Source organism: Verticillium alfalfae, genomic scaffold, assembly GCF_000150825.1.
Source record: "Verticillium alfalfae VaMs.102 supercont1.2 genomic scaffold, whole genome shotgun sequence".
In the NCBI taxonomy this organism is placed as follows: Eukaryota; Fungi; Ascomycota; class Sordariomycetes; order Glomerellales; family Plectosphaerellaceae; genus Verticillium; species Verticillium alfalfae.
Genome location: NW_003315037.1, coordinates 649,734 through 660,639, shown reverse-complemented (window position 1 = coordinate 660,639; position 10,906 = coordinate 649,734). Strand labels below are relative to the sequence as shown.

Genomic DNA, 10,906 nt, shown 5'->3' with positions numbered 1-10,906 from the left:
AGTGTCCATCGGGGGCCAACAAAAGGAGGTCGAGGTGGCGATCGCCAACACCCAGAATGTACGTAATCACACAATAACCAGCACAGGACTTGACGTACGTGTCGAGCGTCTCCTGGCGTAGCCCGAGCGGCTGGCGGTCGTCGGGGTTGTTCGACTTGAGGTACGCCAGGGCGGGGTTGCTCTTGTACTTGGATGCAATGCTCTGGAAGCTGACTGAAGGCACAAATTGGGAGGCGCCGGCGCTCGTGCTTGTGGCCAGAATCTTGTAGGGCGATAATTTCAAGTCTAGATTCTCCTTTTGGAGCAACTGGTCCATGAGTGTAATGATTTGAATGACCAGTTGGTCCTGTCGCAGATCGTCTCCATTTTGAGATAATGGGATACTTCTTGCCCGTCGATGTCCTGAACGTGACCTTGATGGGACAGAGCGACGACTTGAAGACCGCAGTCTCTTCTGGAATGACACCGGTAATCTCGACCGATGGGTCAAGAGGAACGGGCAGCGGCGGGTCTATGGTGGCAATCTCGTTTTTGGGGTCTGCAAGGAAGTGTTTGACGCGCTCCGTCCTTCTTGCGATGGACTCGGAGGACATCTTGACCTCGCCTGAAATCTTGGAAAGGATGGCAACAAGTTCCGCTTGTCGCAGTAAAGTCTTTCGCGACGCCGCCCCATCGGGTCTCTTGACCAACTCGGTCATGAAGTCATAAGCGACTTTGCGGTACATATCGCGGGTCTCCGGTCCTTGCTCGGGGCTATTGTCGTCGCACTCGACCATCAGGTACCAGTGGAAGTAGTTGCCAAGCATGAAATTGGCGGCGGCCCGGGAGATCAGGAAAGCAGCCAAGGATGAGTCTTGCGTGGCATCCTGGGCAGAGTTGGCCGAGATGTGCTCGTACTTGAGCGCCTGTACTAGCTGCAGTAGGTAGAGCAAAAGTTCGCGATCGTCTGCTTGGCGCAGCCGTTTGACAGCGTATGCACGAACAATCTGACTGTCGAAAGTAGGTCCCAGAAGCTCCAGGGCATCGTCCACATCGATCTCGATCCACCGCCCTAACACCTGGGCCGCTTGCTTGGATTCGCTCTGGTCTTGCCAGTTGACCGACTTGACGAACTTAGTGATTGCCCTCTTGTCCCTGGTCAGATGGTACGGAACTTTCCAGATCCAGATCCCTCTCCGTGTGAGAACGTGAGTCGGCGAATATGACATGATGACGTTGAGCTCGTCGCGAACTTTGGCATTAGGCTTCAAGTCTTTGTCGAGAACGCCGTGTCGGTGCTGACTGCGGACGAGTCGTCGGTGCTTCGTCTCTGCGGGGTTGTCTTTGGCGCCAACCTCAGGGTCATATACCATGATCAACCTACTGCTAAAGCCTGCTGCGGAATCTCCGAGACCGTTGATACCCGGGCCGAACTGAACCTCCGGTACAGGTTTTAGAGACGCATTTGACTGTGAGCCAGACATGTTCTGCAGTGACGATATCGGCGGTGGCGGATACTCCAAGTCTGCAAATACAACCGGAAAATCAAATCGTGGCAGCTCAACGTTGAGCTGAAATTTGGATTGCTCCCTGGCATCGTCGTCTGCTGTATGGTCGTCCTCTTGGCCATCAGTGGACAGTTCGCTGATCGCAGCCGCTCTCTGGCGTTGTCCTGCTCTGAGAGAGTCTTTTGCCGACTGCAGGCCCCTCTTCTCGAACCCGCGGAAGACGAGTTGGTCGAGCCAGTCCACTCTAGGGATTTCGCCCATCTCGTGCTTCTTGAACAGTTTCTCCATGCGTTCAAGTTCCTCTGCATCTGTATCAACAGCAGGCTTTACACCTCTCTTTGAAGCCCCCTTCTTCCTTGCTGTTGCTGGCGTCGTCGTGTTGTCATGGCCGTCGGCCTGTCTGTGGCGGTGTATGTGGCATTTTTGGCGACCCTTTTGGACCTGGTTATCGCGGTCGAAGAGTGGAAGTGTCGTGCCGCCGAAAGGTATCGCATGGCCTTGCGCCTCTCTGCCGCCTGCGGGAGAGAGGTCCCAAAGAGTGATAGCCAAACATGAGTTGAGGGGAAGGGTCGAGTATTCGATGGGCAGCGTGAGCCATTCGTTCCACCTGGGATCTTCACGTCAGCGGGTACTTCGAGCTCACTTCCTGAGCCGTGCCTACCTTCTTTCAGTTCGGAAAGACTTGTAAGCAGTCTGTACAGGGACTGTCAAGGGCTTCGAGCCGGCCCAGACTTGGACGGTGACGTAGAGATCAGAGTGCGAGCTATATCGTCAGCCAGGCTGCAGCGACCAGCAGCGCAGTAGGCGGGGCTCCAAACCTACCTAGTATTAGAGCCAACGTGTCTGAGTTCAGCCCTTTCGAGCAAGGCGGACGGCAGCAGAGGGGTCTCATCGCCCTCCAAGTTGATCCTAGAGAAGTCAGTGAACGGTCAGCTACGGCTGGTAGAGTCGGAGCTTACACTCGGATGCTGACTGGGTAGTTCAGCGAGTCTGAAGTCGCGAAAGAGAAAGAATCCATATCACCCGAGAGCCCCCATGGCAGATTCAGATGTTGGTGTTGGACTAGGTGTGGTAGTATCGACTCCTTGAAGGGCGCGCGGTCACTGAATACGCGGGATGCAAGGCACGTACACCACGAGCACACATCAGGCGGGCGTCACTGATAAGATAAGAGCTCGCGACCGTAAATGTGCCGGTACCTCTGTTGTACTTGACGGATGCGCGGACGCCAGCATCACAATGGTGCCTGTCTTTGCTTGCGCTTTGTTCCTTTCAATAAGATCGGCTACGTGTTCGCCTCGGAAGACTAATTAAGCTGCAAAATCACGGTCAAGGGCTTCAGAGAGCAGTTTCCAAGTCAGACACCTCATTGTCATTACCCGAATCCCAGGGTGGAGAGGACCCAGTCCGCCTTGCAGGTTAAGTACCCCGCGCGCCGGGGCGCATACCTGCCTTGCCTGCCTGTGAGCGAGCCTGAGGAGGCCCCACCAACTTTAATGGTTCCTGTGGATGCGGTTTGCCCGTCGCGTCTCCCACGAGCGTTCAAGTCTCGACGCGACGCCTAAAGTCATCGGTGCGCTTCAACTTTTCGGCACCACCAAACAGCTAGCCCGAGAAGCCATCGCATGGCAGCCGTACACTATCCGCGGAAAGCCTTACGACTCAATCTGCAGGCTTGAAAGACACGCGCCTCATCACCATGCCTGTGAGCGCATCATCTTCAGGGGGCTCGTCCTCGCCAGCCGAATCCGAAAATGAAGGCACGTCCAGCAACCGGGAGCACTCGCTCGCCCTCAGAGATCGCCGGAATAGCAAGAGGAAACGCGCCGATACTGCGCATGGGGCAGCAAGACGTAGGCGCTCTTCGTCTTCTGACGACGACGACGACGACGACGAGAACGACCCCGACATGTACGATCCGGACCAGCCGATGGAGGACCGACGGCGCATTCAGAGAGGGTTTCGCGATCTCCAGAAGAATTTGAACGAGAACATGGAGGAATACATGCAGCCCAACTCGAAAGGCCTGCTCGAGACTCTGAGGCGCGCCCAGCAACTCTCCAGCGACGTGAAGCAGACGAATGAGGCGACCATAGACGCGCGGCTCCTGGTCAGCACAATCGACCTTTCCTATCGCAAGACGATGCGCATGGTCCAGGGCAACACCTCACAAGGCGTCGACATTGACGAGTTTGTGTCCAAATGTATAACGTACATGCGACACGGTGGGGGTATCGCCGACGACAACGCGCCAGCTCTGTCGAGCACGCAGCGCCAACGACGGAGGAGGGGACAGGACGGGGATGACGATGAAAACGACGAAATGCTGAATTGGCCTCACCTTGGTCGCTTTGCGTGCCTGCAACACAATCGACGGCCCGCGCTGTCCGGCTTCCTGGTAGGACCTCTGTCAGTGGAGAAGAAGGTCCGCAAAATCACCAAGCGGACAGCACGGTTCCGCAGAGAGGATCTTGCCGAGACCAGACCAGAGGTGTTGAACGTGGACGAGCTGTCCAAGAAGGAGAACGATCTCACCTCAATCTGTGCCAAGATCCTGAAACAACTGAGGGAGGTTCAGATGGACGCGCAACAGAGGTTGTCGGAGATCTTCGAAGCAAGGCAGAATATGCAGCAGAGCGACATGATGAAGATCATGCACGAGCACGGCTTGCGTGACACGGGCGGCGTGGATCTGTTGAGGTTTGTCGTCAACCCCATGTCTTTTGGCCAGACGGTCGAAAACATGTTTTACGTCAGCTTCCTCATCCGCGATGGCAAGGTCAACGTAGAGTTTGATCAGAATGAACTCCCATCATTGAGTATGTTCTGTGCACTGTATACAGCATGAAACCATGAAGCTGACTTGGTGCAGGCCCCGTCGACGCAGGCGATGCAGAAGGCGGCGCAAAAACCGGTGCTATGAAGCACCAAGCTATCTTCTCCATGGACATGAAGACCTGGCGAGACATCATCGACACCTTTCAGATTACGACGCCAATGATTGAGCACCGGCAGGAGAGTTCTCAACAAGGACCTGGCGCAAGGGGCTGGTACAGCTAACCTTGGCTGAACGCGCATCATTTTCACGGCGTTATGGCAGCGATACCTTTGTGCAATGGAAGTTCTGGCTTTGAATACCCTAGAAATTATGCTGTCATCAAGTGTCACGAACCCCGAGTACTTCTCACAGAGGAGTCTATCCATTCATCCACGGCGTCGCAATGCATCAGCGAGTTGGATAGAACTGATACCTGTGACGCTCCATGCTACTGTGTTATGGCAGACTGGTTTGCATTCTGTTACTCGAGATTCAAGGAGTGTGTGGCGCATATTCCCTTGTCCATGTTCATGTCGTGCGTGTTCCGCCAGGATTGACTCCACAGTCGGTTTCCAGCAGCCAACGACCATGGCCTCTGGGCATGTCGCCAGCGATAGCATCGAGTCCGTCAAAGATGTCAAATCATATTCTTTGAGGCTTTGTTCGACTGCCATGCCCATTGCTTTCCATGAACTCGCCTTGACAAGTGTGGCACGCAACGCTCTTTGTTCTCCTTGTCCGGACGAATACATCCGAATTTAGTGGCTCTCGAGAATGGGAGCTCTCATGACAGGAAGGGAAACTAAGATGGACAGAATTGCGGAAAGCAGATTGTTCTTTGTGATGAGGAACATGTCTTATACACCGTCGCCGAGATGGTCATGCAGCTGCCCTCTGAATCCCTTGATCACAATTCCATACCAACCATTTTTGCCGTTTGAAACCATTAACTATAAGTCCTCCTTTACTTTGAGATAGTTTACCGCCAACACGCCCACCAAAAAGAGAACTCAATAACCATGAGTGAGAAAGATGAGGACAAGGCTGCCGAGGGCCGTGTCGGAGACGGTTTAGCCAGCAGCTCGTCTCCCGAAAGCCAAAAGCGCTCGCCAGGCCAATCAAGACGCAAGCCCCTGCCCGGCATTTTCACGCAACGAGCCCCGAGCTTCTCCAGCCGCGCCACCGGAACGCCTCTTGAGAGCGGGATCGGCCGGCGAAGCATGGCCGTCGATTCTCCGTTTGGCCGGCTTCCCCTAACGGCGGCCAGAGGCACGCCGAGCCATACGTTCATGTTCGGCGGCTACAGCGGGCTTGAGGAGATGCGGGAGGCGCTGGAGCGACAGGCGAGTATCATTGACAGGATGATTGTCGCCGAAAAGGAGGTCGCTGCCGAGGCCGAAGACGCCAGGAAAGCCCGCATTGAGGCTGAGCTCGCGGCAGAGGAACTGGAGCGACGGGTGGAAAGCCTGACCAAGCAGCTCAGCATCAGCAAAAATGATCGGACGACTGCCCTTAGCGGATCAGTCAGCGAGAAGGTGACGTCCACGCAGCGGGAGAAGGCTCTGTGGGAGCAACTTGTGGAGGCAAATACGAGGGTCTCGAGTCTCGAGGCTAAGGTGTTGGAGTCGAACGAATCAGCCTGTCGCGCAGAGAAGTTCCTCGGAGAGACCGAGAGCAGGCTGGCAGTGGTTGAGGAACAGCATGAACGCGACAGGGAATCTTGGAGATCAATGTCGTACAGAAAGAAGTCCTACGCCGATGAAACCCAGACGCACATAGGAAAGGGGAAAGATGGCTCAAGCGATAGCAAGGCATCCACAAAGTCCGACTCCACGAAACAGGCAAGCGACTCGGGAGATGAGAGCAGGAAGAGGCCGCCTCCTTCGACGACTGATACGTCGTCCAATTGCCCCATCTACGAGGAAGAGGATGTGACAGGTGAAGTGCACCTGGAGACCTCCGGTTCCGAGGACGATTACCCAGACGACAAGATAATGCGCGGCCATGCACACGTCGGCTGGAGCGAATCGGTCAGTATGCCTCGGGCTGACTGGGAAGCCGTGCTGGACGAATACTCCAGGTTGCAGAATATGAAGGAGATCTTTCAATTTGGCGCTGCAGCACAAGATTCACTTCGTGCGGCTGCTGATGCCGGCCGAGAGAGTGAGTTGCTCGAGATCAGTGATCTCGAGGCTATCTTGGAGGGGAGTTTCGATACGTGGGCGCAGGAGGAGAACGAACAGGAACAGGAGGCCGACGACTCAGTAAGTCCTTGGAGTAGCCCGAATAGGCATCCCTTGGTTCTGACCAGCGTGAAGTTCTCAGACAAGGCAACAGTGAAGGACGACGGACAGCAGATTCCACCACGGACCGAGGAGTGGGACCAGGAGGTGGCCAAATTGGTGAGGACTTTACCTTGTTGTTGATGATAACAGAGGCTGACCAAGAGCTCTCAGCAATCTGAACTTGTTAACATCGAGAGGGAAAAGTCGACTCTCAGCAAGCAGTTGGCAAGCGCTGGGTCAATGATCGAGGGAATGAAGCGCAGCTCGACCGAGCGTACAGTCAATGCAGACGCCACCAACAAGCAGTTTCAACATCTCGACAAGGCCCTCAAAGAAAAACATCAAAGGCAAGCAGCCCTCAACAGAGCTTATGAAGAGAAATTCGGAAAAAGTACGTATCGACGAGTTACGCGAATCGTTGGCTTCCAGCGCCAAGATATACAGGGAAAGCTTTAACAAGACTGCCTGACGTACCTGGCCGAGATTGGTTAAGGAGCACGACATGTGCCAGGAGCAGGCATCTGCACAGGGAGCAACGACTGGGCAAGCTCATGACGCAAATGACCGTTAAGTCAAAGGAAACGGGGACGCAACTCACCAAGCTCACCTCCGAGGCGAACGAGCTTGAGATTGCGCTTTTCCAGGCTGAAGATCGATACGAAGCGGTACAAGAACCGCTCCGAAAACGGCTCCAGCAAATCAAGCGTGAGCTCGAAGAAGCACAAGAAGCCGTTGCCGCGGCGATCCAAGACCTCTATCATGAGACGCATCAATTGCATGGACACAAGAACGAAAGGGGGAATGATGAGGAGAAGGACAGAGAGGGGGTGCTCGACCAGCCACCTGTCAGAAAGCTCATCAAGTGGGTTAAAAGCCTTGAACACGAGTTAAGGCAGGCCAAGAGGAACCATGTTGAACTGGAAGTTCGCGTTGGAAGGCTTGAGGCGTGGCAGAAGACAACTGCAACAAGGCTTCATACCACAATAGGGGATCTGAAAGGTGTCAAGCAGGGACAGGACGGCGTCCAGGAGAACTTTGAGGGCGCGCCTGAGGGGCCCAAGACAAACGAGCCGCGGCCGTGGCGGTCCTTGTCAGGCCTGGAATCGACCCTTCGCAGTAACGGCTCGGCCTGGAGGCGTCTGTTAAGTTTTGTGTGGGCAGGCTTTCTCTATTTCGGGATCTTGATGCATGACTTGGTTCTGGGAACGAATCAGCGACTGGCGACATGGTCCAAGAAGATATCTCCGACGGAGCTGATGCAGAGGGGACGACCATTTCGGTGGCCGCAGCTTCAAGCAAGCGACCTGGTCGTTGTGCTATTCCATGTGACTGTATGGGCCGTCATTCTCAAAGCAATTTTGACATGGTGGGCGCTGAAGGAGCAGCAGGACATGTGGCTCAGAGCAAACGGCCTGACGAGGGCGTACTACCACGATATGACTGGATGCGATCCCATTATGGTGGATGAGCGATTCTTCAGCGACGGGTTCCGCATGGTCAACCAAGGGCTTGCAGCTATTCCACGATGGCTGCTGCTGATGTTTGACGCTGCGAGATGGGGTTTGGAGGCATGTCTCGGTGTGAGGAGAATATCGGCGTGCTTGGGATAGATGATGCGGGTTCCAATAGATATGCTTGGGTAGGCTAACTCAATCTGGTGAATATCACGAACAGAAATGACAGGTATTTTTCCTTCTTTTTGACTGGTACTGCAGGACTATCATCGTCTAAGGTTGCGCAGCCAGATAGGTCAGTCAGGAAGATGTGATCCGGCGTTGAGTGAGGTCTTGTCGTTGATGGTAATGGTGGTGATCGAGTCGCTTACTGAGCACCAGCCAAGTGGTGCCTCAGTTTGTGAATTTGGAATTCTCAGGACTGCGGCTGGTGGGACTGTCCCACTGTGGCTTCCACTGATGACAATTGCTAGGTACGGACCTAGGCCTCAAGGAGACCAGGCCTCGGCATCCAGTGGTGCTGCCGTGGGGCACATGCTGGAGGCGCCGGGGACTTGCCAGTGGCAGGTCCACCCGGTACTTCAGTTCAGGTCGCCTGGCTTGCTCGGGTGGTCCGCCCAGGAAGTGACACCCCAGTGATGTCATGACTCTATTGGCCATTTTTGCACCACCCAAGGCAGTAGCGAGTCGCAGCGTTCACCTTCCGTCAGTCGACCGACGCGGGGCGGGTGCATTCGTGATCGCAAGCGGCCAGATGTTCCCCCGCTGCCTTCATTTCCATGTCCAAGTGTGGCAGCAATTCCAATTACTTCCCTGTCCGCACGCTGCTCCCTGTTTGCAACCATTTGCTTCTGCTGTCTGGATAGTCGTGGCCTCGCATCACCTCGAGTCTCAAATCAGAGAACCACACAGGCTAGTACCGACAAGCAGCCCCTTCGGATACCTTACAAGCGGCCTGCATCAATTGATCCGAGGCTGAACATCCACACACCCCAAATAGCAGTCCGAGTCGGGGTGTTCGTCAAACCCGGGAATGCCGTAGAGGAGACCTTGACCGTATTATCCGAACTGAACGAAGCTCCATCAATCCAATGCCGCCGGCATCCCCACTGGAATTTTCTTTGCTGTTGGTAAGCTCATGCCCCAAACTCAAGCCCGAGACCAGCCCTCAGTCTTGCATCATCACCATCATTGTGTTCACAAGTTCTTCGTCAACCCACCCTTCTTATATAGCCTCGTCACCACTCTCAATCTGTAGCTGATTTTCTACTTTTCCACATAACAGCGAACCTACAGATACCCGCTACGCATCACACCTTTATTACGAACACAAACATCTTTCAGCCAAACCTTTCACCGGCGTTCCTTCAACTCGAGCAGCTCCAACTCCAACAACAGCTCAGCTCACAGCCAAACCTCGTCATCCAATCAAGCCTCGAACTCAACCCTCAAAGCGCAACATACCGCATTCGACTCCCCAGATCAATCTCTTGCGGATCGCACTTCGTCTCCTGAGTCCACCACTACTTCAGTAACTAGCTTGCCCAACATGTCATCCAAACTCATACCTGCCAATCCCGCCGACGTTATGGTCATTCGTGACGTGACGCCCAACATCACCACCTTCTCCGTCCCCTTCTTACGCTTCGGCACGATCAAGGTTGGTGGTCGCGGGACCCTGGTGCGCTTATCCACCGGTACCCTCGCCATCTTCTCCCCCGTCGCCTTGACCGACGACGTCCGCGCCAAGATCGCCGCCCTGGGCACTACTGTCTCCCACATCATCGCCCCCGATATTGAGCACCACATCTTCCTCTCCGAATGGAAGGCGGCCTTCCCCGATGCCAAGCTGATCGGCCCGCAAGGCCTTCCCGAGAAACGCGCCAAGCAGGCATCCAGCGACGACAAGATCCGGGACGACCCCTTTGCCGTCGTTTTCGAGGCTGGTCCCGCCAAGCGCGACCTCCGCATCGACCCGGCCTTCGATGCCGACTTTGATTACGAATTTGTAGACGCTCACCCCAACAAGGAACTCGTCTTCTACTTCCGCCCCGATCGTGTCCTCATCCAGGCCGATCTGTTTTTCAACCTGCCTGCCACCGAGCAGTACTCTCGGGTACCCGACGCGCAGAAAGCTCCTGGTCTTGCCGATAAGCTTTTCGGCAGCCTACAGACGACCGAAGGCGACGGCAAGTGGGCGAGGCGCGTCCAGTGGCACCTGTTCAGCGCCAAGGACCGAACGGGCTACAGCGAGAGCGTCCGCCGCATTGCTGAGTGGGATTTTGAGACGGTCATTCCCTGCCATGTGACACCATGGTCGGTGACGGTAAGGAAAGGTTCCTCAAGGTCTTCGCCTGGCATTTGAACGGCGAGAAGAAGCTCTGATCACCTTGTCCGTCATGTTCTCGCCATGTTCCCATCATGTTCTCATCATGTACAACAACGTGTTTTTCCTGTCGTCTCTTTGATACCAGTTTCTATCATAAACCTGTCAATTCATACTCATAATAAGTGTACATGTTTACTATGTTCACGTTGACGAAACTTGCCATCTCAAGCCAACTCATGCCGTCCTTGCGTGCCTTGGAAGACGGGAGCCTCGAACCTCCGCGGATCCTCGGGCGCCTCGGCCCTTCCTGCCGTGGTATGCCCGACCGGAGCCTCGAAGACGGCCGAGTCGGCGCCGGCCTCCTGCACATCCCGTGACACAGTCGTTGGCAGCTCGCTACTGCCGGATACGGGGCTCCCACGAGCCGGCGGAGCTGAGGGTACCCTTTTCACCGTCGGATTCGGTCGGGCTGAAAGCTGCGGCGGGCAGCCTCGTTGGCTTCAAGAACCGCCCGCCGCTGCCTTTGTCTTTTT

At 55.2% G+C, this 10,906-nt stretch overlaps 5 protein-coding genes across 5 annotated transcripts; 3 read left to right on the top strand and 2 right to left on the bottom strand.

The window, feature by feature from the left end:
* Window positions 1–285: 285 nt before the first annotated feature.
* On the bottom strand, window positions 286–1,775 carry VDBG_01674 (phosphatidylinositol 3-kinase VPS34; the record flags this gene model as incomplete). The annotated part of the gene is made up of 2 exons (XM_003007440.1): window positions 286–307; window positions 385–1,775. The coding sequence occupies 2 exons, from the start codon at window positions 1,773–1,775 to the stop codon at window positions 286–288; spliced, it is 1,413 nt and encodes a 470-aa protein (XP_003007486.1).
* Window positions 1,776–2,305: 530 nt separating this feature from the next.
* On the bottom strand, window positions 2,306–2,570 carry VDBG_01673 (conserved hypothetical protein; the record flags this gene model as incomplete). Its single annotated transcript, XM_003007439.1, has 2 exons — window positions 2,306–2,396; window positions 2,447–2,570. The coding sequence occupies 2 exons, from the start codon at window positions 2,503–2,505 to the stop codon at window positions 2,306–2,308; spliced, it is 150 nt and encodes a 49-aa protein (XP_003007485.1).
* Window positions 2,571–3,186: 616 nt separating this feature from the next.
* VDBG_01672 (conserved hypothetical protein) lies at window positions 3,187–4,633 on the top strand (the record flags this gene model as incomplete). Its single annotated transcript, XM_003007438.1, has 2 exons — window positions 3,187–4,306; window positions 4,360–4,633. 2 exons carry the CDS (start codon window positions 3,187–3,189, stop codon window positions 4,545–4,547), a joined length of 1,308 nt encoding a protein of 435 aa, XP_003007484.1.
* A 691-nt stretch (window positions 4,634–5,324) lies between these two features.
* VDBG_01671 (predicted protein) lies at window positions 5,325–8,200 on the top strand (the record flags this gene model as incomplete). Its single annotated transcript, XM_003007437.1, has 3 exons — window positions 5,325–6,569; window positions 6,741–6,981; window positions 7,074–8,200. The coding sequence occupies 3 exons, from the start codon at window positions 5,325–5,327 to the stop codon at window positions 8,198–8,200; spliced, it is 2,613 nt and encodes an 870-aa protein (XP_003007483.1).
* A 1,393-nt stretch (window positions 8,201–9,593) lies between these two features.
* Window positions 9,594–10,409, top strand: VDBG_01670 (conserved hypothetical protein; the record flags this gene model as incomplete). The annotated part of the gene is made up of 1 exon (XM_003007436.1): window positions 9,594–10,409. One exon carries the CDS (start codon window positions 9,594–9,596, stop codon window positions 10,407–10,409), a length of 816 nt encoding a protein of 271 aa, XP_003007482.1.
* Window positions 10,410–10,906: the final 497 nt, after the last annotated feature.